Source organism: Polypterus senegalus, chromosome 9, assembly GCF_016835505.1.
Source record: "Polypterus senegalus isolate Bchr_013 chromosome 9, ASM1683550v1, whole genome shotgun sequence".
In the NCBI taxonomy this organism is placed as follows: domain Eukaryota; kingdom Metazoa; phylum Chordata; class Cladistia; order Polypteriformes; family Polypteridae; genus Polypterus; species Polypterus senegalus.
The window spans coordinates 131,065,321-131,093,208 of NC_053162.1; the positions used below are offsets into that span (position 1 = coordinate 131,065,321).

At 40.9% G+C, this 27,888-nt stretch overlaps 2 protein-coding genes across 2 annotated transcripts in view; one reads left to right on the top strand and one right to left on the bottom strand.

Moving 5' to 3' along the window:
• The window catches only part of inpp5e (inositol polyphosphate-5-phosphatase E), a 53,725-nt gene extending 49,913 nt beyond the window's left edge, over positions 1-3,812 (top strand). Inside the window, exon 11 of the mRNA XM_039763862.1 lies at positions 13-3,812. Coding sequence (XP_039619796.1) covers positions 13-145 — 133 coding nt within the window. The 3' untranslated portion in view covers positions 146-3,812. The remainder of the gene's footprint in view (positions 1-12) is intronic.
• A 6,086-nt stretch (positions 3,813-9,898) lies between these two features.
• Positions 9,899-27,888, bottom strand: part of pmpca (peptidase, mitochondrial processing subunit alpha) — a 43,012-nt gene continuing 25,022 nt past the window's right edge. The window contains exons 11-13 of the mRNA XM_039763864.1: positions 18,864-18,926; positions 14,481-14,625; positions 9,899-11,005 (exon numbers count right to left, since the gene is read on the bottom strand). Coding sequence (XP_039619798.1) covers positions 10,836-11,005; positions 14,481-14,625; positions 18,864-18,926 — 378 coding nt within the window. The 3' untranslated portion in view covers positions 9,899-10,835. The remainder of the gene's footprint in view (positions 11,006-14,480; positions 14,626-18,863; positions 18,927-27,888) is intronic.

Here is a 27,888-nt window from a genome sequence, read left to right on the forward strand (position 1 = left end):
GTGTCTTTTCAGCATTCCCCTTGGTGCTGGCCAGTTCCACAGGGACGTCTACCTGGAAGGGATCAAGAGGCGGATTTCTCGAGAACTTCAACGCAAGCAGGCACTGCGAAACCAGAAGAGCAGTGCCTTTTGTACGCTTTCCTAGCTTACCAGCCATTGGTACACAACAGAACTGACCCATGTGTGCCAGCGCAATGGAACTGCTGCATTAAATTTATTTTTTTATAATTTTTCTTTATATACTTCAAAAGATTTCATGTTAGCTGCGAACCTGTTAAGATTCTCATGTTTACATTTCAGGGCTGATCCGCCTTACTGAAAATGCAGCCTTTTGAACTGCAAATTGAAGTCGGTCTCAATGTTTTTAAGTGCTACATCTTTGGCTTGCCTCCAGTCACCAGCAGTCCTTACCCTCTTTCTAATTCATTTCACTTGAATGGCACGAGTGGTGTTCGCTGCAGTGGGTGCTTGCTGAACAGGACTCAGGGTATAAGAAAATCCTTTCTCAGACAACCTGGTTTCGTAATATTTTGTTTTTGTGAATCTGTCCATTTTAAAACTACTGGTTAATGTAGCCTGCTTGTTCTAAGATTTTATTTTTCACTCATTTCCCATTTGTCAGTTCAGATATGTAATCAAAGCCACTTCATTCTTATCAAGTACACATGAACTATTATAGGGAACTCAACATGATCTGATTTGTACGCGACAGTTTACCTCATCACCACTGGTGGTATACGTGTAAATGTACGTGTTTTGTGACCTGCGCTAAACTCCGTTTTCTGTAAATGTGTTCTATAAAGCTAAATAGACACACCAGGACTCTAATCCACATTACACAGCAGACTCCCCCAACACCTACAACCACCACGAGAAGAGTAACTGGCATTAGTCTAATAAAACATGCTGCTTTAAAGATCTGGAGTTAAATTAAATATCAATAACAATGGTAGCTGATTAGAGAATACAAGTCACATAAAAGAACAGAATGAAGAGAAACATCTAAGGTGTCATCTCTGTAGAGTTACAAACCTGCTCGGCCTCCCACATTAAGGCCACGTAATGCTGAGTGCAGGTCTCTTATTCTCACACACACACACACGCTAATCTCATTTATTCAGTTTTACAGTATTAATGTATGGGCCAAATGGGAACGGAATTAAAGCTGACATCAAATATTTCTAAGCACTTTTTAAAATATAAATATATTGAATTTTGTAAATATGGTGAAAAGGATTTTTAACATTTGCATTTTAAATGTGCCATGAATCTATTTCAGTGATAGTCTAGAGGGTATTTAGTTTGTCTCAATTTATTTTTAACCCAAACAAATGTCATTAGCTGGCTAGTTTCTAGATGAAACAAACACTCTAGAAGATAACGCTGCACTGAAAGTCCATGTCTGAGTTTGAGCAAATTTATTTTTATAATAGCATATAGATTTTTTTTCACCTCAATACATTTCAAACAGAAACCATTTCCTTAGTTAAAGAATCGATCATTTTGGTTATGATGAGCATAGCAAGCTTCAAACGCCCCATCTCACCCCATTCCTACCATACAGTAAGAGCAGAAATAAATGAAAAAACCAACTTCAGATCGCAATGAAAATTTGTCACAAGCTAGCAATGGCAATGGAGAAGCCCGACAACTTTACTGACGCACTTACAAATAAGCAACATGACCCTCTGTTTATACGTAAATGAAATGTTAATGGTAGAAAGCTCAAGAATTAAGTCCAGTCCTCAAGCCAGTGTTCTGCGCTGCAGGAAACCTTTACCCGGAGGGCACAAGGCCAGTACTAACCAGCCCTGGACTGGTAGTGAGACCACCACAAGACACAGAGAAACGTAGACTCAAAATGACCCCGTCTCACTGCAATTCTGAATGGTGACCATACGACTTCATATGACATATAAATGAACGATTCCTAATGCTTAATTTACATCATGATCTATACATTTTAACTTTAAACAGCTTGTTACAATACCTTAAAGGTTTGCAAATAAATCACATGTATTACAAACTTCAAATTTGTTAATTATGATCTTAGAATTTAGATCAGTTCTAAACTTAATGTAAATTCCATATTCCTAACAAACGCAAAGCTTGGACAGGACCCCAGAGTCGCAGTACAACTTTTAAGAGCCTCAAATCTCTGCAATGAAAGAAACCCACGTGAACACAACATGCCGTCTCTGCAAATGGTTTACCTCGACCAGGCTTACTAACCTGGGGTTCAGTTTTGCGAGGCACTCACTGTGGAGTATACTGAACATAATAAATATGATTTGATCGCTTTCAAAGATCAAGTGGTAAAGCTGTGATGCACTACGCCATTGCGATAGTCCAGCTGTGATGGAGATGAGGAAATAAAATAAGCAAGTGCAGTCAGGTGCCAGCTTATGGCTCATTTGGGGCGCATGTCAGTCAGAGGCACCTGCTGTTTGTCACCAGTATGTGATGCTCGTCACTCATGTGTTGGTGCTTCAAGGTGTTCATTACATCACACAGAAAAATCGTTTATTTGCTGCTACTTTGAGGCCATAGATGCTTCATGGGAGGAAGCTGGTGTAGTGTAGCGGGACTGTAGAAATAAGTCATAAAAGTAAACACACCCGCACACGAGCAAAAACGTTAAAGGAATCACTGGCCGCAAGTATGAATGGCCTCAACTCGGCTGGCCATAAATTAGTGCATGATAGTAATATATACTTAACGACAATCAAAATATAAAAGGTCACTCTAAGGTTCCTACTAATTGATGTTTGTGCCAAGAGTGTTCCAAAAAGTAAACCGAATATTAAATCTCACAAGTCAATAAAAAGATTGTTAGGATATCCAGCATACTTACTTTCTACAAACTCCCCATCCAAAACAATGCATTTTTGCTCCAGTTCTAGAAGATCTCATTGTAACGGAGCTCTTTCCAGCCCCACAAAAGGCAACTCATAATTGTCCAAGAACAAACCCTGACTATTAGATGTCACTTAACTTGGATGCTTTTTGGATGCAATTTTTTCCACACTCTTGCCAGAGGCAGTTTATCGCATGACCACCATTGTGGACATCGGTTTTTTATTTTCATTCAACTGTGTCTATATGTAAGTTGCAAGTAGCAGTAATAGTATTCTTACAACTACACGGAAATTCTTACTTGCATGTCCAAATAAAGTGCAACAAATCAGCACTCTAGGTGAGTGAATGTCAGCCGCAGGGATCTCCTTCACAAAGAATCTGATCAACACGCGCTCCTGGAAACACATTCCTGTCTGCCATTTTCTTACACTGTTCTACCAACATGTAACTGAGGCAGGCGATAGAAGAACTACTAGTTATGAAACTGCACATTTCAGTATTGTATGGTATTATATAGCAGTACAAACATTTGTAGTATTGTCACGTGTGTAGAGTATGGTGAAATTCTTACTTGCATGTCGAATCAACATGCAACACCTCAACCACTCCGTGGAGCCATCACACGCTTGTTGCTTTTGGTACAGTGCTCCTGTCTAGCCAGCAGTGTTGTATCAGAATTCTTGTAAATAAATGTTTGTGTAAGCCAGTTGTGATTGGCGTCACTGTAAAATACATCTGTCTCTTTGGACAAAACCAGCAGAAGGTGAACCATCCCTTACTGTTTTGTTATTTATTGTTCATTAGATAAGTGTGTCAAGCTAATTCCATTCATGTCAGTGCCTGAGATGTTGAATTTCTTTTTACATTTTATGGAGCTTTTTGTACTTACTTGACATTGTAAAATACCAGCCTACTATATAAATTATTATACATAAAAATGCAAATCAAAGTGGCATTTGTGCGTTTTTTTTCTTTCTAACTCTCTTTTATTGGGAAACAAAATAAATGTGGGTACTGGAGAAGACTACACCAGTAAATAAAGGCTAACCTGTTAGTATGGACTGCTCTATGAGGTTGAAACAAACCATACTTGGAGTGTCAGACCATCACTTGCCATATCAGGTGTGCCAGGCTTATTTAAAGATGTCGGTCAACTTAACCTGCTCGTATCTGGGACGTGGCAGATAAACTGAAGTGCCATAGCGATGGAGGAGAACGTGCAATCTCCACAGAGACCCATGAACAAGCCGACATCCATCCACAGTTAGTCTCAAGAAGCTGTGAGGAGACACTGCTAACATACGTAATACAGTTAGTTAACTGCCCTGGCTGCAGCTGCGTACTTTAACATGTGTGTGTGTGCCAAAGTGCCATCTCCAATTAGTTTTACCATTTGCAAATATTGTTTTGACAAGTATTTGCTTGCAGATAACATTTTATAACATGTATAATAGGGTGTATGTGCAGCCATCATTACTGCAAGCAAAATAATCTTTGCATAAAGCCCTATTTTGACGGAATTCGTCTCATCCCAGGAATCAATGCCAGATCTGTGATTATGGCAGCGGATCTGTGATTATGGCGGCGCGTGCGTCACGCGAGGCTCAGCGTCTCTTCAGATTTTGCAAAATAGCAGTGTTATTCCTGCTCATCTCGGGTCTGTTCGTTCAGAACAGCTTCGCTTTTACATCCTACACCCGACAAGAGCTTTTGGATATTGATCTACACAACTCGGGCTGTTTTATTAGCAACCTTCATCTCATCCCTGAGATAAGAAGAACACCCAACGCTTCGCAGGCTACCCGGCCGACTGGAAGTGCTCGAAGACGGCGCAGAGACCGTAAACAAAGGCGGGGGAAACGCGGAGGGCTAACAGCTACGCTAAGGCTAACACCACATCGGCTATCCTTACCCAGTATTTTCCTTGCTAATGTGTGGTCCCTGGCGAATAAAATGGACGAGTTGCGACTTTGGATCACCGACAATAGGAGAATACTGGACTGTAACATGATATTCAGAGAAACATGGCTACACAGCGGTATACCTGACGATGCTATAGAGCTAGGACGACGCCACACTCTCCTGGCGGACAGAACAGCTGATGATTCCGGTAAGACAAGAGGCGGAGGATTGTGCATTTATATTAACAAGGCTTGGTGTACAAACTCTGTCATTGTTGGAAAACACTGCTCAGCTGACCTTGAGTATCTCATGGTTAAGTATAGACCTTTCTATCTGCCGAGGGAGTTCACCAGGACTCTAAAAATATCCAAACCTAATTATGTGATATCATCTACTGTTAAACCGTACTTCTAACATTTTTATTATTATGCTGTATTAAGGAATTGTTCTGTTCTGTGTATTGTATTGTATTGACCCCCTACTTTTGACACCCACTGCACGCCCAACCTACCTGGAAAGGGGTCTCTCTTTGAACTGCCTTTCCTGAGGTTCCTTCCATTTTTCCCTACAAGGTTTTTTTGGGAGTTTTTCCTTGTCTTCTCAGAGAGTCAAGGCTGGGGGGCTGTCAAAAGGCAGGGCCTGTTAAAGCCCATTGCGGCACTTCCTGTGTGATTTTGGGCTATACAAAAATAAACTGTATTGTATTGTAAACTGTATTGTAATAACAGCTGCATATATCCCACCGGATGCTAATGCTAAGCTTGCTATGAAAGAACTCTATGCAGCCATTAGCAAACAACAATCTGCTCACCCTGAGGCTGCATTTATTGTAGCAGGTGATTTCAACCACTCCAACCTAAAGACGGTGCTACCTAAATTTCACCAACATGTCTCCTGCCATACCAGAGAGGATAAAACCTTGGATCATGTTTACACTAACATTGTTGGAGCCTACACAGCTACACCCCTCCCCCACCTGGGACAGTCTGATCACCTTTCTTTGTTTCTCACCCCCAAATACTCACCACTCATCAACCGTGTGAGACCAACAGTGAAGACCATCAAAGTGTGGCCAGCGGGGGTTGACTCTACACTCCAGGACAGGTTTAAGGACACAGACTGGAGCATGTTTGCCTCTCAAGCCACCTTCGACTCACAAATAAACATTGACTACTACACACACTCAGTACTGGAACACATCAGCACCACAATTGACAGTGTTACCACAGAGAAGCGGATCACAACGTACCCAAATCAGAAACCATGGATGAACAGGGAAGTACGGCTTCTGCTAAAGGCACGTAACAATGCCTTCAGATCAGGTGACGCACAGGCCTACAGTACTTCCAGGGCAGAACTGAAGAGGGGCATCAACAAGGCCAAGCTTAGCTACAAACTGAAGGTGGAGGGGCACTTTGTCAACTCTGAGCCCCGACGTATGTGGCTGGGCATCCAGGCCATCTCTGAGTATAAGTCCGGCACTTCCACACAGACAACCATGGATATGTCTTCCCTCAATGAGCTGAATGACTTCTACGCTCACTTTGACAAGGACAACAAGGAAAAGTCCACCATAACCCTACCCTCTGATGACTGCCATACCATCACACTCACCCACACGGAGGTCTATAACGCACTAAGCCGCATCAATGCTCATAAGGCTGCTGGCCCTGATTGCATTCCTGGACGTGTCCTTAGAGCATGTGCTGAACAGCTCGCAGGAGTCTTCACGGATATTTTCAACCTGTCCCTTGCCCAGGCAGCAGTACCAGCATGCTTCAAAACCACCTCCATAGTGCCAGTGCCGAAACACTCATCACCGAGGTGCCTGAATGACTACCGCCCTGTAGCACTCACGCCCATAGCTATGAAGTGCTTTGAGCGACTGGTACTGGCACACCTCAAGACATGCCTGCCCCCCACACTGGATCCTCACCAATTTGCCTACCGTAACAATAGGAGTACAGAGGATGCTGTATCCACAGCGCTTCACGGTGTACTCTCACACCTGGACAATAAGAACACCTATGCAAGATTGCTGTTTGTTGACTTCAGCTCAGCATGCAATACAGTCATCACTTCCAAGTTGATCACTAAACTTGTGGATCTTGGTATCAACAATTCCATCTGTAATTGGATCATGGACTGAATCTTGGTATCAACAATTCCATCTGTAATTGGATCATGGACTTCCTGACCAACAGACCCCAACATGTCAGGTCAGGCCATAACTGTTCTACCACCATTACACTCAACACTGGCGTTCCACAGGGCTGTGTGCTGAGCCCGTTCCTCTACTCCCTTTTCACTCATGACTGCAGGCCCATGTATGGATCCAACTCCATCATCAAGTTTGCAGACGATACCACGGTGATCGGTCTCATCAGTGACAACGATGAGTCTAATTACAGGGAGGAGGTAAAATTACTTAGCTGCATGGTGCACTGAAAATAACCTGCTCCTGAATACCACCAAAACCAAGGAGCTCATTGTGGACTTCAGGAAGAAGAAGGGAGACACCCACTACCCCATTCACATCAATGGCATGGCTGTCGAACAGGTTTCCAGCTTCAAATTCCTGGGGACACACATCTCGGAGAACCTGTCATGGACAAACAACACCTCCAGCCTGGTCAAGAAGGTCCATCAGCGCCTCTTCTTCTTGAGGACACTGAAGAAGAGCCAACTGTCTGCTGTCATACTGGGCAACTTCTACCACTGTGCGATAGAGAGCATCCTGACCAACTGTATCACAGCCTGGTATGGGAATTGCTCTGTTGCTGACCGCAAGGCACTGCAGTGCGTGGTGAAAACCGCACAACGCATCATAGGGACTCCACTTCCGGTCATTGAGGGCGTTCACAAGAAGAGATGTTTACGCCGAGCTCGTTGCATTCTTAAGGACTCCTCTCATCCAGCCAACAAACTCTTCCAGCTCCTCCCCTCCAGAAGGCGCTACAGGAGCCTTCCGACTAAAACCAGCAGGTTTAGGAACAGCTTCTTCCCCACAGCGGTCACACTTCTGAACTCATTTAACTGTACATATCGTATTTAACTGTACATAATATGCATATACTATATTTATTGCACTTCTGCTCTTTGCACTTCTGATTAGATGCTACACTGAATCTCGTTACTCTGTATTTATACATGTGTAATGACAATAAAGTTGAATCTAATCTAATCAAATCAATGAGTAATTATTACCAGACTTCTGTAAATTTAGTCCAGTCTGAATTGAACTTTTTATAGAATGCACATTCACGTCTCGGTAAACATTACAGAGCTTTTTACCTTCTATAAAAAGTCTTTACAAAATAACTCCAGGTTTAAAGAAGACCCATGTGAACCACCCACGTGTCGGGAAAATTCCATCAGTTGAGCAATTCATGCAAAACTAAAAATTTAAGAGATCCTCCAGTAATAATTAATAATTTACCCAACTCTTAGAGAGGGAAGTACCGGTGCACATCAGCCCACTTCAAGCGCTGACTTTACCCCCACCTCCTGGTGTCTAATTCTGTCTGAATAGGATTTAATATACAGGGAGATTCACTCGTAAGAGGCCCCAAATATTTTGTAACAACTTTCACGAGGACGAAGAAATCTGAACCAAACAGCGTGCACTGTGCTCCTCGGTATATGGAGCTTCGAACAAGCCAGGATGCCCCAGGGTCGGAGCAATCAGGCAGGGGCCGGACAGCCATTGCAACATTTAACCTCGGCTTGCAACTTCTGGGTGCATACCGCCCGTACCCCTTCACTCAGTCACTCGACTTCTCATCAGGATGGTGGTGTGCAGTATTGAGCAGCGCGTCTTCATGGTGCAAAACTACTGGGTCACCAACTCGTTTAAGCAAAGGATGGATGATCCTGAGTTAATGGAAGGATATTTCCAGCAAGATGGAGCAACGTGTCACACATCGGCAAAGAGCATGGCAGAAATGGAGTCCTTCTTCGGCAACAGGATCATTTCAAAGGGACTTTGGCCACCAAGGTCGCCGGATCTGACACCACCAGACTTCTTTCTTTGTGGTATGCTCAAAGGAAAAGGCTATCGGAACGAGCCTCACACTGTGAAAGATTTGAAGGAAAACATCCAACATAAAATTGCTGTTGTTACTCATGGAGCACCGCGTTGAAATGTGTCTGTCAGAAAACGGAAACCACTTCCAGCATTGCATGTAATGCAATCGACTACACAAACGTCAAGATAAAGAGCGTATTCTTTTGGTTCAGATTGCGTCATCCTAATAGAAGTTACAACAGAATATTCAGGGCCTCTTTCTAGTGAATCTCCCTGCATTAACCTTGAATTTGTTAAAATGATACAATAACTTTTTTTTTCCCAAAATCTAGGCTATAAAAATCTTAATTAGGACTAAACTGCATTAAAAAAATTAGTTTGTCAATCTAATTTAAGACAAATGCATACTGTGATGAAGAAGCCATGCAAGAAAGCAATTTTGAAAGACAGATCTTTCGGTGCTTTGATGTACTACAAGTTTAAAGATACAATGCACCACATTTTTCCGAATAGATTTCCAGGTGCCAGGATGTTGAATGTGTCAACAGAGGAAGCTACAGTCTAAGAGGAAAATACACTGGTGTTGTAAAGATTGCATCTTCACACAGATATACCGCATATAGACACAATTCTGTCATTCGGGAGTAAAAACCATAAAAAGGCTTACACAGGACTGTTTTGTGTGAGTAACTGTGATAATCGAGTGTTTTGTGGAAATAAAAACCCTCTGGAGAGCACTAGCTAGACAAGATTTGCCAACGTGCTGTGCTGTGCTGATCTGAAATGGCCCTTCAGTCGAAGAGAAAAACATTCTGGGGCTGCGGGCAAGCCTGTGTCTTCACACAGATGTACAATTCTGTAATTTCAGAATAAAACCAATAAAAAGGTGCACACCAGACCACTTGTGTGTGTAACTGTAACAATTGAGAGTGTTTTGTGGAAATAAAAATGCTCTGGAAAGCACTAGCTGGACAAGACTGTTCTGAAACGGGCCTCCCTTGGATTCAGTAATTCAAAATCCTTTCACTATACCACCACAACAATGAGTCAGTTAAGTAAACTTTCAGACTTTTTTTTTTTTTTTTTAAATAAGACATTTAATTTTTATGCTCCAATTAAAAATAAACATTCCTTTAATGAAATTCAAAACAGTTGCTGTTTAAGATGGCAGTGTTTTAACACTAATGCATACACTTATTTATTTGCATCATGGTAAAGAGGTGGCAAGGAGCTAAAACGATCAGACCCTGATCCTTAAAGAGATTCACACTAACTGAACATAAACGGGCACATTTAGGATACCCTTGCGGCAAGAGGGAAGTGGGCAGTGCCCGGACATCAGACTTCAGATACCCACTTTGAAACAACAATTGTGCAAAATGTTTAATCCATCATGCTGTTGGGCAGAGAGGCAACATTTGATTTTAGACATCGTAGTAACCCACAAATCTTTGCCATGGCTCTGCACAAGTAAAAGCGCCCAGGGTTGCTAGTTAAAAATGATCTGCTCGTCCCAACTGCATGGCAGAGCACCTGATTACCGTCCCTTATAAGACAGCAAAGCATCAGCAGATCATTTGAATCAATCTGTTTCAAATTTCAGCACAACAACCTACACAAAGTCAACCGAATTACATTTCCAGTCTTTCTGAAAACACCTGATAGGAGCTGGCAGTCGGCTGAACACAAACATGGGGGGATTACAGCTGTTGCAGTTGATGTATGGAAAAAATGTTTGTTTCATGGACTGCAAATTACATCAGCAACAAATATGTGAGACTTAATTTAGTTGCAGAGAATGAGCAAGAGGCCCGTTACTGCACTGTGACTGTCCACAGTAGCCAAAAGTGCTCCAAATAATTGGCCAAACAGAAAAGAAGCACACAGCTTTGATATAAAATTTGTGCATTCATATGCCCAGCGCTTGTGGGGCAACGGTTAGGCTGAGACCACTGGCTGGTGTTTTTAGTACATTATACATCTAGACTGTTGTGTATAACATGGCAAAAACACTACCCACATTTCAGTTAATGTCCCACAGTGCACTCTATCGGAAAAGCCGATATATTCTGGGTAAGCGTCCATCTTTACTAGACAATGCAGCTTGGATGTGTTCATAAGTTGGTAGTTCACTCAGGTCTCCCAGTGCAGCTACTGCAGGCTTACTGCGAAGCATCTTTGTGGTGACTCTTTTGATATCAGCAGCAGTAACTCTGTCTTCAAGGGGAGAAAACAATAAAAGCGTTACTCATTAATAGCATAAGGGGGGGAAATAAAAGTCACATTACTTTTAGTTTTTAAAAATGACCAATTTGAGTTCAACAGGCAAAAGGTGCAGGACAATCTCAGCCTCATCAGCTCTCTAAACTTACCATTGACATTCAAACACCAGAAGTAAGCCTCCAACTCTTAGAAACCAATGGCACATTTACAAGGAGCAGAAAGCTTGCCAAGCTGGCCATGTTCACAACAATCCAGGTCATGCTACCATCCTGAGCACAGTTCAGGCTGCCATTCAATTTATTACGTAAAACCCTGTTAAAGGAATACTCCACCCAAAAGTGACATTTTTTTTTTTTTTTTTTAAAATATGTGCTCCTGTTAGCTTGTAGTGGTGGCTGAGAAAAATGTTGTTTTCTTGTTACATAATATACAGTATGAAAAAACAAATAAATGTGCAATTCAAATGATATATTCGTGATATATAGCCTGTTTAATAATGATAAATCAACAATACAGTATATGGTGGAAAGCGAACAAAAAATAAGAGCGCAAGCGGAGTGGTGGCTCCGAGACCAGGGATCTGCGCTAGTAATTGGAAGGTTGCCAGTTCAAATCCCATACAAAAAACGCCAAAAGTGACTCTACTATGTTGGGCCCCTTGAGCAAGGCCTTTAACCTGCAATCGCTCCATCCTGGGTACGATGTTAATCTGCACCCAGCCCTGCATGTAGCCCTCCAACCTGCTGGGAAAAACCTGGGGGTTGGTGGCAGAATTAGCACTCCAGCCACCATAAAAGCCACCACTGTTCCCGTCTGAACTAGTGTGATGCTGAGGCATCACCCATTGCACGGCTGCACTCGGGTTTTAATCTGGGGTCCTGAGTTGGTTTCACATGTGGTGGGTGCGACAATGCGCTGTATCAGCGTGTGCTCCTAACCTCTCTCTCTCTGTATATACACGTCTGTGCCGTCTTTAAGTAGTCAGCTTTCTTTTTCTTTGTCATTTCCTTATCTGTTTTGACGTTTTCCGTTTAGTGCATTTATAAAAGGGTGGTTCAGGCGTATGGTCATATTAATTAATATCTGTTTACTTGTTCAGTTTTTTTGTGTAGGATTTTCTAAAGGGGAATATGTTTATAGTTCTGTTTGGGTTTTCATAATATATACTCTTGTTTGTTAATCGACTTAATTGGTCTGGAAGGTTTTTTTTTTTTTGCAGTTCATAAAGGACATCTCCATCAAAACGGATAAAATTAGGGCTATGGTTCCGTCTATTTCTGAACCTGATATAATTAGTCTCTTAATAAAAGAGTAGGAGGTTCTCGTGTGTGCTGGGCTCCTCATCTTGTTAAACCTACAAGGCAGATATTGCCAGTAGTAAATTGTGCTCATAATATTCACTGCATTTAACTCAGTTTACATCTCTTTTTTGTAGACTTACCTACTGACTTTATTCTAGCTCTATTTTTCCTCAAATTTTTTCACTTACGCCATATTGCTGATTTATCCTTAGTAAGCAGCTTTAACCTATGCAGCGCATATAACAAGTCTACATACCCCTGCCAAAATCTTAGATTTTGTGGAACAAAAAAATGAAACCCAGATATATCCTGTCAGAACTTACTCCACCTTAACTGCAAAATTGCAATCTATACAAAGAAGGTGAGAAAAAAAAAATATCAAACTGTTAGTAGAAAAAAGGAAAAAAAAATTATACACAAACCGGGTTACATTCATATGCACAGCCTTTAATAACCAAGGATGTGACTGTGTTCAGAATCAACCAATCACAAGTCTCATCTCAAGTAGTAGTTAGTATACACCTGACATCAATTAAAGTGGCTCTGATTGAGCTCAGATAAGGTTTGGCTGTTCCTGTAGGGTTATTCGGATATCATCTTGGTTGCAACGTACTCCAAAAGCCATGATCCGCAAAAAAACTTAAAACATGAAAGGGACCTCATCATTGAAAGGCCATTAATCAGGACAGGGACACAAAAAAGAATCCAAATCATTAAACATCCCATGGGGCACAGTGAAAACAGTCATCAACAAGTGGAGAAAATATGGCTCGGTGACTCTACCAAGACCAGGACGTCCCTCCAAGACTAAAGAAAGAAAACAAGGAGAATGCTGGTCGGGGAGGCCGCCAACAAGCCTGCAGCAACATTAAAGGAGCTGCAGGATTACCTGGCAAGTACCAGCTGTTCCATACATGTGACAAGAATCAGTTGTATTATTCAAATGTCTTGAGTCATGGGGTAGGGCAGCAAGGCAAAAGCCTTTTCTCACAAAAGAAAACCAACCAAGCCTAGCTAAACTTTGTAAAAGGGTACACTCAGTCTTCCACACCCACGTGGATAAATGTATTATTGTCTGATGAGACCAAGGTTGGTTTATTTGACCATAATTCCAAAAGGTATATTTGGCGCAAAAATAACACGGCACGTCATTAAAAGAACACCATACTCACAGTGAAGCATGGTGGAGGCAGCATCATGTTTTGGGGCTGCCTTTCTTCAGCTGGAACTGGGGCTTTATTCAAGGTGGATGGAATCATGAATAGCTCCAAGTATCAGTTTATTTTGGCACAAAACCTTCAAACATCTTCTAGGAAACTGAAGGTGAAAAGGAACATCACCTTTCAGCATGACACCGACCCAAAGCATACATCAAAATCAACAAAGCAATGGCTTCATCAAAGGAGGATCAATGTTCTGGAATGGCCCAGATCTTAATCCAATTGAAAATCTGTGGAGAGACCTGAAGAGAGCTGTGCACAGGTGAAGTCCTTGTAAATCTAACAGATTTTTAATTTTTTTACAAGGAGGAGTGGGCAAAAATCACCAAGTCCAGTTGTGCCAAACTTATAGACTCTTACACAGAATGACTGCAAGCTGGAATAAAATTAAAAGGTGCTTCAACTAAGTATTAGTTTAAGGGGTGTGCACAGTAATAAAACACAATTTTTGTATGATTTTTTTTCCCCCTTTGTCATTAAACAGTTGGATTTGTTTTCAATTTTTTTGTATAGATTGCAATTTTGCAACAAAGGTGGAATAAGTTCTGACAGGATTTCTGTCAATTTCATTTTTTTATTACACAAAAACCTGCAATTTTGGCATGGGTGTGTAGACTTTTTATATCCACTGAATTGAATTCATCTGAATTGCACTTTTTTTTTGCTTAACATGTATTATGGGACATGAGTAATGCGAGGTATTTTGTTTTTGTTTTTTTTGATTTTCCACTGACATTTCTCACATCATTTGTTGTTGTACAGCATTGTTCACTATTGGCTTATATAAAAATTATATTTTTTATGTGGAATATTCCTTTAAGGGGGCAACTTACTAAAGATTGCAAACTCAAAATATTAAGCCCAGAGTCATTATACAACTATGCTTCATTCTGAGTGCAAAATTACACATTTACTGTTCCTGACAGAGAATTGAAGGTGAGTACATACTGATTAAATCACAAAGTTCCTGAGGTAGCTTTCTCTTGCCAGTGGCCAACACCTGCCTCCCTACGTCCTCAAAGATGATAGGCCGAGATTCAAGATTCATCATCAGCATCGACTTCAGCTGGGTTTTTGCTCTTTCAAGCTCCATCTACAATAAGAAAAGGCATTTTGACAAAGATCCTGCTCTGTTCAGTCATTTGCTTCTAGAATAAAATCTTAGTAAATTTGCCATATTTTACATACATGTGTTGGTCTTATTGGATTTCACTTGTACAGGTAATGAAAAAATTTCTTGAAAAAGAAACTGATAATTACAGGTAACCACCAATTTATGACTCATGAAAAATTATGGTTCAGTTAAATCTCTTTATACCCACAATGCTGGAAAAAAATCACACAAGTTTTAACTGAAACTAGCTTACAAAAAAAAAAGCATCTTGCAGTATACCGGCTGTTTTCCCTTAAAAACTGTATGTCAGCTACCAGTTTTGTCTTAATGTGGACAATAAGTTGAAAGTTTTACTTGAGTATCTGCATTTGACTGGAGATAGTATCAGAGTACAATACATGCATACTGCATAACTATATACAAAATACACACACCTAGTAACCCTAAGTTGTGTGGATAAAGACTGCCTTTTAAGATGCTAGTAACAATTGTCTGTAGTATTTACCTGAAGGGAGGTGGGAGAAAAGTGACTGTGGAATGGCTGACGTCTTCAATGCAATTGTATTCCTTTCTAAAGCAGCAAGTGTTATATATGTTATGGCCAAAACCTGAAGTTCAGCCAGTTCCCGAATTGGCCAGCTGTTTCGCATTTTAGCCGCGAGGTGTGGCCAAAGTCAAAATTACTAGAAATGACCAGTGTATATGGTACTTTGGCTGGCCATTTTGCGAAGTAGTCAGAACTCCCTGGCCAAAATCCGATGCACTGATGTAAAACTGTCCGCTCAAGGTGCGAAGATGCTTAAAAACTTTCAGATGCAAATTCAGAAGTGAGTTTTTCATTCTGCATGAGAAACTGCTCAAGGTGGGTCTTGTTCAGAAGCAGACACCACTTAAGACAGCCTTCCCCTTGCCCAAACACTAACCTTGTAACGGTCAAATGAAATATGGATATGTACCTGTAAGTTTTTACCTTTTCCCATACCTGGTTTTGTGGTATGCCTTTATGTTTAGGGCCAGCCCTTTATACAGAGGGAGGGGAGCACCTGGCTTGGAGGGCCAACAGACTGTACGGGGAGGAGCTATCTGAATGTAAATAGGTGGCGGGAAAAAAGGGAAGGAAGGAGCTAGGTGAGAGAAGGAGGCCATAACAAAAAAAGGCACGAGGGAAAGGATTAACACCTCTGGGATATCGTCAGGTGAACCCGGGTTCATTTCCAAGCAAATTATTTTTCTTTCGGGAGGAAGGAATACGGGAGAGGACTTGACGGGCCAGCACAAGGAACTGTTAATCAGAACGTTTCCCAGAACAAGAGATATGGTCGGCTTCTCATTCCCCACTACAGACTGAGCTCAACGCTCCGTACAGATAAGATTTAAAAGACTATAAATCCATTGGTTTTTTGTTGTGTTTCCATTTGTTCAAGTCTTTATTAGTAATGTATGTTTTCAAGTGTTGATGTTATGATTTGTGTGGTGAAGGAAAGCGCTGCAGCGCGATATTATGTATATAAGTTTTTTTGTTGTTACAGTGATCCTATATATTGTCTGCCAATAATCATTTTTGCTTGATCCTGCTTTCTCTGGTGTATCTCTATAATTGAAGTGGTGAAGTAGGAAAGTAGTGTTGGTCACTCGCGTCCCGGATTATTTGTTTTCTCTTTCTTTTTGCTGCCTCTCAAATAGGGCAGCATGTATTATAATCGTGCCGGTTCTGAGAGCGGTACAACCTTAAGGTCAATAAAATAGGTCCCTGATGTTAAGTCACTATTTTAGGGCTAAAATTATAACAGAAATGTGAAATCTACTTAAATACCTAATCTTAATTATTGTGAAACAACCAAGTGGCATCTGCTTTCTGAACAACAGTCACCAAGGCTACACTCCAACAGCAACAAATCGCTGCTCATGACTTTTTTCTTCCGACTTTGGCCGATCACCCAATGCCATTTCACAAACTGGTTGGCCAAATCCAGAAATCAAGGAAAAAGATCAGACATTGGCCGGTCAATTTACAGAGACATTGGCCATTTCCTGCTTTGGCCGTAACATATACACCACAATGTAAACAAGTGAACCCTGAACAGTAAGCAACGGTGTGCCAGTATTATTCTCAGCATCCACCACATTCTATAGTGCTTTAGAGTCCTGTACTAAACAGGTGCTTTTCCAAGACATTGTGTAGACACCAAGTGATCTTCTGAAGTTCTCCTTTTTCAACATAATTAAATTGCATAAAAACAGTTGAACATCATCATAGACCACCATGAATCTAAAAAGCAAGTATGAAGCCTGTGATCATTTTCTTAAATGTAGTCCTTCATATGCTCTGAAGTAAACACAAATCCCTCCTTTTCAGATTTCCAACATGAGGCCCTGATGATTTGTGTTATGGACACTGGCCTCTATGTAGTCCGATCACAGTGTTTCAATATATGTGGCACAAATAACTGGATAAGAACTAAACAAACATTTTCACTTAATGGATTGCATGCAGCAAACTCTTCTGTGCAAATGAGCTCCACAGATGTGTGCTTCTTGCAATACACCCAGTGCTGCTGCAAAACTGCAGTATTTTTACTTCATTAAACTGCGTAATGCACAGATTAGATTGACTTTGAGACAGCTCATACAGAAGCACTGAGAAAAACATATAGGTTTGCATATAGTGTTTATGGATTTGGAGAAGTTTTTTGATAAAGTGCCTTGTCAAGAGGTCTAGAAGTGCATGAGAGAGAAAGGAGAAGTATGTAAGAATTGTCTAGGATATGTATGATGGGGATAAATGACCAATCCCCCTGGTGCATGCTTTGTGCTGATGACATTGTGTTGTGTAGCACCAGAATAGAGAAAGTGGAGAGGAAGATATAAAAATGGAGAAGGGCTTTGGAAGATAGAAGATTTAAGATAAATAGGAAGACGATTGAATATGTGAGGTTTAATGATGATCACGACTCGGACGTTAGGCTGCAGGGAGAACTATTGATAAGAGTGGATACAATTAAATATCAAGGCTCAGTGGTAGCCTGAGATGGAAACTTTCACAGAGAGAAAAACCTCAGAGTGCAGTGTGGATGGAACAATTGGAAGAAGGTATCAGAAGAATTGAGTGATCAAAGAATTAAGGCTAAGTGTAGGCTTGAATGGTAAGATTTTAAGACAGTGGTAAGATCAGATATGTTGAATGGAGCTGAGACATGGACAGCAGTGGGAGCACTGGAGAAGAAGTTAGGTGGGGCAGAAATGAAGATGTTAAGAGGAATGTGTGGAGTTACAAAAATGATAAGAATAAGAAATTATATAAATCATAGGTACAACAAAAGTGGGAGAGAGATATCTAAGAAAGTACAAAAAAAAAATAAGTTGAAGTGTTATGGAGATGTGATGGAGAGGCAATGAATATGTGAGTAAAAGAGTGATGGGAATGGAAGTACAGGGAACAGAAAGTGCAGATAGATTGATAAAGTAAAAATATCTGAAGGAGAAGTACTTGAGGTGCAGAACCAAGCGGTTCGGAGAAGGTTGATTTCAAGTACCGCCCCACACAGAAGTGGGAAAAAATCAAGATGAGGAGGTGGAAGAGGAGGAAGAATTCACTTCAAATTTTTAGTACGTTAAATCAAGTTTATTGTTATGTGTCCACAGTAAAATTAAATCCTTACTGCAATGCCTCCTGAGAATACTGACATAAAAGCACAAGAAGAAACACACATAAAATGAAAAAATATACAATACACTGTATAAATATCAAAGAGATCTATAATAACTAGTTTGTTTTCAGATGAAATACTTTCTTCCCTAACCATCTAATAGGCAGAACCAGAAAAATGTTTTAAAATGAAAAATTTCACTCAAAAAAAAATATCCAAAAACATTATCAGCAATTCTGCACGTTCACAATAGTTAACCAAGGACAACATTAATAAAAACCTCACATATTCCAAAGTGATTTTAAAACTGTTCTAAATTCCTTGAATTTTAAGTAAAACAGGAAGTCCTTTTTCTACTGTGTTATCATAGATGGGCTACAATTCTTCTAGCAGAGTGAGAGATAAGATGACATAGAAGCAGTGATTTCAAAAGTTATGACAACAGATTATTTAGGCTTTTTGAACCATTTAACTTGGCTGCCTGAATAATTCAATGTTACTTGCATTGTTAAATGCTGATCCTGCATAGGAAATGCATATAATTTACATAATCAAAGCTTTAAATCTTACCTCACCAGCGGTAGCAGCCATTTGTATGAACTCCCTTGTAAGGATTTCCACCATTTCTCTGACCTTAAAGTACAATACAAAAGCATATAAAAAAACAAGAACCACACATTTCTAACAATTAGCATATACCTATTCACAGTTATAGAGTAAATGTACAGTATATACATTATCAGTAAACCGTTTCAGAACAACCTTGTTATTCCAGTTTTTATTGAAACTCAAGATTTTCAAGTCCAGTGCACAACCTGAAATAGTACAACGGTAAGCGGCCAGAGATTTAAAAAAAATAAATAAATTATATATGTACATCCATCTTCCCTCGATCTATCCCAATGTTGTTGTTCTCTTCGCATGTTTCTCCTTTCTTCATGAAGAATAACCCATTGGAGCGTCGGTCTGGACTCATGTGGATACACATCTATCTTAAGTATATTGTTTATATATATATATATATATATATATATATATATATATATATAGATATGTGTGTGTGCTTTACCTGATCAGGTACACTGTGGGTGCTGTTTAAGTTCATATATATATCTATGTATATGGACTGGGAATTTGCTCGAGAAACAGCTAAAGGGGACTTTCATTTAATTGGGGCTGTGGTGCAATTGTTCAGACAAAATATAACTTATGAATGTAATTTGTTCTCTTAGGTTTTGCCATAACTTTGTTTTTTGTTTTCCGTCCTTGCTGGAACAATCTTTGGGAGAAGTGGCAGAACAACCAGATCCAGTGTGCTGACATGAGTTTTACAAGTTTATCATCGATGTAGCTTTGCCCTCTTTGAGCTTAGGATAATTGTTACAAACTTTAACTAGTTTGATTAAACACAAACAGGGTGGTTCTATTAATAATGTCACAGAATGATAAAGTAGAATGCTGTCAAAAAGATCTGCTGTGCGAACCTGGCAGCTGAATTCAAGAGCCTTAAGAGCTCCTGGAAGAGAGAAACTGAAGTTTTTTGCTTAACTGTTTTATAACTGCAAAAAAATGGAAAGAACCTTTCCCCATAATGCTATAAAATAAGTATATTCCAATTTTCTGAAGTTAGGCTGTACAAATAAAAATTATAACATATAGACCATATAGACTTTGAATTAAAGCCAGATTTATAATTGATAATGCCTGTGATTTTTACATGAAGTTAAAAAAAAACGACAGACATAATGCCACAGCATCTTGAAATGTTGTGTATTAAACATCTCACAGTAAAGACATGAACTGTTCTTAGTTAATTATATTAGTTCACGCATAAAGTCTAAATTGCCTTTTAAATATGAAAGTCTCAATACTAGAAAATATTCATCTTTAGAACAGCTGTTCTAGTCTTGATCATTTCTGTTGGGTTTCTCCAAAGTGAGATACTACTGCCCAAAACATTCTATTATACAGGTGTAAGAATTTAGTTCAACTGTCAGGCACCAAACTTCCTTGACTAACTTCACATTTATCAGTTTTCAATATGTACATTCTCAAGTTATACCACCTGTACTCGGATATGGGTTTAGTTCTTCACTCATACATCGAAGAAATACATCAAAATGTATCAAAGGCAAATTACACTTTTATTGTGCAATTTTACTAACTGATCTGGATAGATTAAAAATACACATTTAGAGAGAGAAAAGAAGCTAAAGCAAAACATGCCAAAAATCGTTAAACTTTAGTTTTTACAAAAGTCGTTCAAAAGTGTCATCTTTGACACCTATCTAAACTTTTGGTTATACTAATTCTCCAACTTCCTGTGTAGGTATAAGGCTGAAATTTGGCAGGCTTATTCCTTACAGCTTACTTACAAAAGTTAAGCAGGTTTCATTTCAAAATTCTACACGCAACGGTCATAACGGTCGACAACGTCCGCCATGTTGAACTTTCTTATTTATGACCCCATCTTCACAAAATTTGGTAGGTGGCTTCCCTGCGCTAACCAAAACTGATGTACATACTTATTTCGGTGGTATGACGCCACTCTCGGCCGCCATATTGAACTTTTCAACGGTCTTTGTTACTTATGGGCTCATCTTCAAGAAATTTGGTACACGGGTTCCCAACGCTAACTGAATCCTACTTACGTACATATATACGTCCATAGCCTGCAGCTCGGTCACTGTGTGGGGCGGCGTTGGGTCCCCCATCCCATCCTATCCTTAAATAATTATTGGTATATTTTCCCTCAGTTTAATTATTTGTTAAGGATCTCTTTGTATACCACATTGTGAGTTCGGCCCTCCAGGTGTAATATGACCAAGCTGTGCGCTGAGCTTACACTTGAGCATGCAACGTACAGTTGTCCATGTGAACAGTAATCTTGTTTCAAATCTCACAGCATGGAATGCTGCTGTCATAATCGGTTTGAGTTTCATGGTTGTTTTAATTATGACAGTATTTGACCGTTAGGCGTAGAATTTCAAAATGAAACCTGCTTAACTTTTTTAAGTAAGCTGTAAGGAATAGGCATGCCAAATTTCAGCCTTCTACCTACACGGGAAGTTGGAGAATTAGTGACATTGGAAAGTTCAATATGGCGGCCGACAGTGGCATCATACCATCAAAATAAGTACGTACATCGATTTCGGTTAGTGCAGGGAAGCCGCCTACCATATTTCATGAAGATGGGGCCATAAATAAGAAAGTTCAACATGGCGGATGTTGTCGACCGTTATCGACCATTATGACCGTTCCGTGTAGAATTTTGAAATGAAACCTGCTTAACTTTTGTAAGTAAGCTGTAAGGAATAAGCCTGCCAAATTTCAGCCTTATACCTACACGGGAAGTTGGAGATTTAGTGATGAGTGAGGGCTGTGCCTTTTATTAGTATAGATATAAAACACACACACTAGGAGGCTTCGCTCGCCAACCCCTGTATTTGGTTAATCGGATATACAATTTTAATTTTTTTTTCTTTGGAACGGTTTCAATTTCATTATTTGCACATTACATTACATTTATATTTTACTTTAAAGCTTCATTAAAAACAATATTGTTTGGAGACACATTGTGACAAAGCAACATATAACTGCCCGTGAGTGAATATTGTTTGTTTCTCTAATAAATAGTCCGACATTTTCTAATGTTTGTCCCTGTGATTTATTGATTGTCATAGCAAAAGCTATTCTCACAGTAAATTGTAAACATTTTAATACGAATCACGATCTCCTTTGGTGTGTAATGTTATTCACGGAATATATACATTACCTTTCTTTTTGCCTGTTAAAATTTGCAATGCTTCTCCATGATCATAAATATACACCTGACCGAATTGTGTATTCTTTGAAATTCAACTTGTCCTTGCTTTAAATGTTGCGGGACCACAGATTCTCATAGCGTATTGTCTATTATTGTGTAAATCCACGTTTTGTGCATAAGAATGATGCAAATGCGAAAAGACTCTACTCTTTGCCTTTTATTTCTGAACTCGATTTGTCCTGCTCTTTTTTCAATTACACCTGGTTCTGATGATTAATTACCTTTTGTTCTGCGGTAATGCAATCTTTTCTATCTTTTCTTTGATACTGTAGCGACTGACATGATCAAGTGTCACAAAAGTTTTACTTGAACAATCGCTGACTTCGTAACCCCAAACACAACTTTCTAGCACCCTCTCCAATCCCTCATCCCCCACGTCTCGTCTCGCCCCCCCATTACCGCATCAATCAATACCCCGCTATCAGTCTTCCGTGCTGTACTCTGCCCTCCCTCAATCAGACCAAACAGTCACTTAAAACCAAAAAGGCCGCTGCAATACTTTTGAATTTTACTGGTTTCATATTCTGTACCTTTCTCTGCAGGTGTATCGTGCCATTGTTTGTTTCAGCCTTTCGAATTACACTGCTTTCATAATCTCTTATCTGCCTTTTTTTCTCTCCAACGCCTTTGGGTATCTATTCTCCGTATTGTCCTTATACACTTTATATGTGCTGAGAGCACAGGATGTGTGTGCACTATGTGCTTTTACACGACTTACTGTTTTTTGATGGATGTGCTCTTATATGATATCTGTTGTAAGTAAGGTGTGTCTTGAAAGAATCTCAAGTTCCATGTCCCTGTGAGATGGCCCTGGGACAGTCTCTTGGCAACAAGTCTCATGTTCACAGTCCACGCGAGACACTCCATGGCAAGTTTCTTTTGTCTTGTGGGCCTGTTAAACGTCTTTCGAGAACTTTTGAGAAACTCACGTATCGTCGCCTTGCTTTTGGATCCCAGGATTTCAAGGGGGGCCTTGTCACACACATGCGAGTAGGAGACAGCTAAAGGGCCAGGGTAACTGTAATACTACACCAGACCAGGGGGTTGCAGATTGTGCCGACTGTCTCTCTCAGTTTCTTGCAGACCATTCCCGGGAAATCTCACCAGGTTCCGGCACCTCTAAGGATATCACGTCTGGCTCTGGCACCTCTGACAACGTCACTTCTGGCCTCAGCACCACTGATGACATCACTTCCTTCCCCAGCCCTTAAAACCGCCATCTCACCTCCAAATATTTAGTTCAGTTTTGGACTCAGCCATGTGAACATCTCTGTTCAAATATTTCAAAACTTTTGCAGCTGGGATATAGTATACGGGTGGCTGCCCCAAACCTTTATGATGTCTGGACATTCATTCTTGTTACAGTGGCGTAGCCAGCAGGATGGTGGTTCCCAAAAGAAAACAGGACAGGACCAAAGAATTAATCAGGTGAGAAAGTACTGGGGCCGAGTCTCCTGGTGGGGAGTTCGTTCAGGGGTCAGGAGTGACTTGGTACAGGCTCCGCTTCCTAAATACAAAACCGGGCTAATATTTTTTTCAAAGGAAGAAAATGGATGAGATTTATGGATGTTCTGGTTCCTATGGAGGAAACGAAGGGGGCTCATTATGTTCACTACACTGTCCTGCTCCACTGACAGACTGAGGAGATCGTTCCTCCCCCACACTATGCGACTCTTCAATTCAATTTTTTTTCATTTTTATTACTATTTAATTTAATATTGCTTCTTTGTATCAGTATACTGCTGCTGGATTATGTGAATTTCCCCTTGGGATTAATAAAGTATCTATCTATCTAGGAGGAAGCCAGCAGGTAAGGATCCTAACAAACTGGGAGTTAGATCCAGAGCGATCAACCCGGGAGCAGGCAGAAGCTCTCTGGGAACAAACAGCCCACTGGCTAAGGCCGTTTGAGCTGACAGCCTTCCAAATAGTGCAGCAGGTTACCAGATTTCTGCCGTTAAAAGGACTCCCCAAAAATGTTGCCCAGCCGGCCTGGGGAGACTTCCACACCATGTAGGAGCTTATAAAGCTCCTGGAAAATCCTAAATCAGCCTCACAATCTGAGGGAGTACAACGGTCCACTAGTGAATTCTGTGTGGATTACATCACACAAACTAGGTCTCATTCATAAAAACCGGAGCCTGGTCCAAAGTTCCCGGGCCTCAGGGCAGGCAAACTGCCAGGGGAGGATGCAGGTGAATGGGGAGAGACGGTTTATGTGCACTTGTCAACCCCCTGACACTAACATACGAGAGTAGTAATAGTTAATGGATATAAAGTACAAGCACTCCTCGATACCGGTAGTATCATTTCCATTGCTGCTTGCCAATATGTACTACCGCGACAGTGGATAAAAACAACAACCAGTATTACCGGTGGACATGGGGAAACCCGTAAACATAAAACCTCCTGATGTTTCATTAGCTATGGAGGATCACTCAAAAAAATCTCCATGGTGGTCCTCCCGTGTCCACCTTTTACTGTGATTCTAGGGCAGAACTGGTCAGATAATAAAAGCAGTGTACCAACTACTACTCCCGAACAAAACCTGGGCCTAGCTGTTGACGGTGAGGACTCGACTCCAGCTGTCTCCACGTCGTGTAAACAGCCAGCGGAGAGAGATACGAAAATCCAAGAGGTAGACGGGGAGATTCCTGGGCCGTCGCAGGTGGACACGTCATCACCCTGTGCTTTGACGAGCCGGGAGGAATCCCCACCCCTTGAGGTCAGACTGGACCCTCTCTCTGCAATGCACTTTCAGTTCACAGAAATGCCAGCCTCTTTCATAATTGAGCAGTGGAATGATGACTCCCTGATACATGCTAATGCTTTGCAAGGTGGTCAGTGAGGACGGGAGGAACTTGAATCAGCTCCTCCCCCTCGTACTCTTTGCCTATCTGGAAGTCCCACAAGCCTGTACGGGTTTTCGCCTTTTGAATTATTATATGGACGACAACCTCGAGGATTATTGGATGTTTTGAAAGAAGGATGGGAAGAAGAAGAAGGCCCTTCCCTCTACCAATATATTGGAGTATACTGCACAAGCAGCACAGGCCCGTAATGATCAGGGCACGACCCTCTGAGAATTCCACCTGGGAGATCGTGTCATGGTCTTGGTTCCCACCTCCCATTCAAAATCACTTGCCCACTGGCAAGGACCTTATGAAATTAAGGAGAGGAAAGGACTTGTCGATTTGGTGAAACAACCCAATCGTCGACCGAGTAAGCGGATCTATCATGTGAACTAGCTGAAGCCATGAAAGGAAAACAATCCTGATCCCACCTCTGCTCAGTCTAGCTCATTCTTTGCTCACACCATCAACCTTAATTTCGGTACAGAGTTAAACTCCAACCAGAGACAGGAGCTGGAAACAGCTATCCTGGCCTTACCAGAGGTGGTGAGTGAAATATCCGGAAGGACCTCTCTGATTGTTCATGACATAGTGACAGCGCCCAGGGTTATCGTTAGAAAGCAGCCCTATCGACTTCCTGAGGCAAACAAAATAGAAGTGGAACTTGAAATCAAGCGTATGCTGTAACTAGGAGTAATAGAGAAAAGTTATAGTCCCTGGTCCAGCCCAATCGTATTGGTTAATAAGTCTGATAGGAGTTGGAGGTATTGCAATGACTTCTGTTGGCTAAATCAAGTATCCCAATTTGATGCTTATCCAATGACCCGAGTGGACAACCTCCTCGAAAGGCTTGGCCAAGCTAAGTTTATGACCAATGACATGACTAAGGGGTACTGGCAAATTCCTTTAAACGGCCTCCGCAAAGGTTAAGACCGCGTTTAGTACCCCTAGCGGACACTGGCAGTATCATGTCCTTCCATTCGGGTTACATGGGGCACCTGCAACTTTTTAGCGTCTGGTGGACAGAGTGCTCTGCCCCCATAATGTATACAGTGCTGCCAATCTGTATAACACTGTCATCTATTCCAGCACGTGGAAGGACCACATACAGCAGGTCAATCCAAATTTTTCTTCGGGTTGAAAGAAGCTTAATATTTGGGCTACCTGGTGGGTCGGGGTATCGTAAAACCACAGTGTTCAAAGATAGAAGCCATAATACGATGGACCCGTCCGCGAACCAAGCAGCAGGTCCAAGCCTTTCTCGGAGTAGCCAGGTACTACCACCGGTGTGTACCTCGGTTTTCAGAGAGAGCAGCGCCCTTGACTGACTTAAAGAAGAGGGTTCCTAACAATGTGTTATGGGATGATACGACAGAGGCTGCATTTAGTGACTTAAAACAGGCCCTTACATTTACACAAATTTTGAAAGCTCCCAATTTCTCTCTTCCTTTCATTCACCAACGCTTCGGACACAGGTCTTGGTGCCATGTTGAGCCAAAACGTCAATGGTGTAGAACACCTCAGCTGGAAACTGTTGGATCAGGAGACCAGGTATGTGGCAGTGGAACGGGAGGCACTGGCGATTAAACCATTGAGGTACTACCTCTTGGGTCGGGAGTTCACTCTTGTGACGGATCATGCACCCTTATAGTGGATGGCTCTACACAGAGTGTCAAATCCTCGGTTCACCAGGTGGTTTCTTGACCTTCAACCATATAACTATTTGCTTAATCATTATAAGTGCTCTCTTCACTCCAATGCCCTTTCTCATTCTCACAACCTCTCTGTGCAGGTCGCCCAACCCAGTGGTTCTGGGCTGGGGGTGGGTGAGGGGGGTTGGGTTACTTGTCACACACGTGCAAGTAGGAGATAGCTAAAGGGCCTGGGTAACTGTAATACTACAGCAGACCGAGGGGGTGGCAGAGTGTGCGGACTGTCTCTCTCAGTTTCTTTCAGACCATTCCTGGGAAATCAAAGGGCTGTTTAAACTCCTGCTTTGTCAGATTTTCTTCCTACTTTGAGATTTAAGTTTTTTTCCTTTTACGACATTATTCACAGTTACAACCCAGCAAGGAGATACCACAGTTCTAGAATCCTATCAGAAGCAAAAAGAACAAAATCTCGACTCATGAGGGCAGAGACACTGATACACGGGCAGTAGGGAATTCAGATCGGATAGCTAGCAATAACAGGGTCATCATTTTAAAAAAATACAAACCCTTGCTTTCTTTCCTCAATCGATTCTACAAATATAACTGGGCAACACCAAGTAGTTCAGCTAGTATGCAAATAAACTGTGTATAACATTCGTACCCTGCTATGACAGCCATGTTAGGAAAAAGCTACGAGTACTATCAAAGGCTACTTCATTCTTCAATTCTACCAGCCTCTTTGTAGATTAAAAGTACTGTGCAGAATAAATTGTATATGGCTTTTACCAACTAATCTATAAAGAAAAAAAAGTAATAGAAGTTTAATCTATTCCGTCATTAAAGAGACACATAAAAGACTTATGATCACTGTTTATTTGGCTAAGATCAGAATTCTGTTCAATGTGATTGATTTCCTTAGGGACACATATTGAACGAGGATTAAAACAGTAGTCTAGTGTTTTTAAGGCCCAATCCTCGGCATACATCTTAAACACTTAAGAAAATGTTTTTCCAAGTTATGTTTCATTGTTTTATCCAGAAAACGTAAAACACATTTTCATCTTACATAGTTTATAGTGAAAATGCTCTCATTTATTCTATTTTTTGTTTTAATGTTTATTCATTACCCTATTAGAAAACAAGGTGAGCACTTTTTAACACTCAAACACAGACAATGGAAAAATGAATTATGCAGTTTACTATATGGTGGTCATGATAAGATATTTAAATTCAAATGCTTGAGCATGGTCCACTTTAGTTCACAA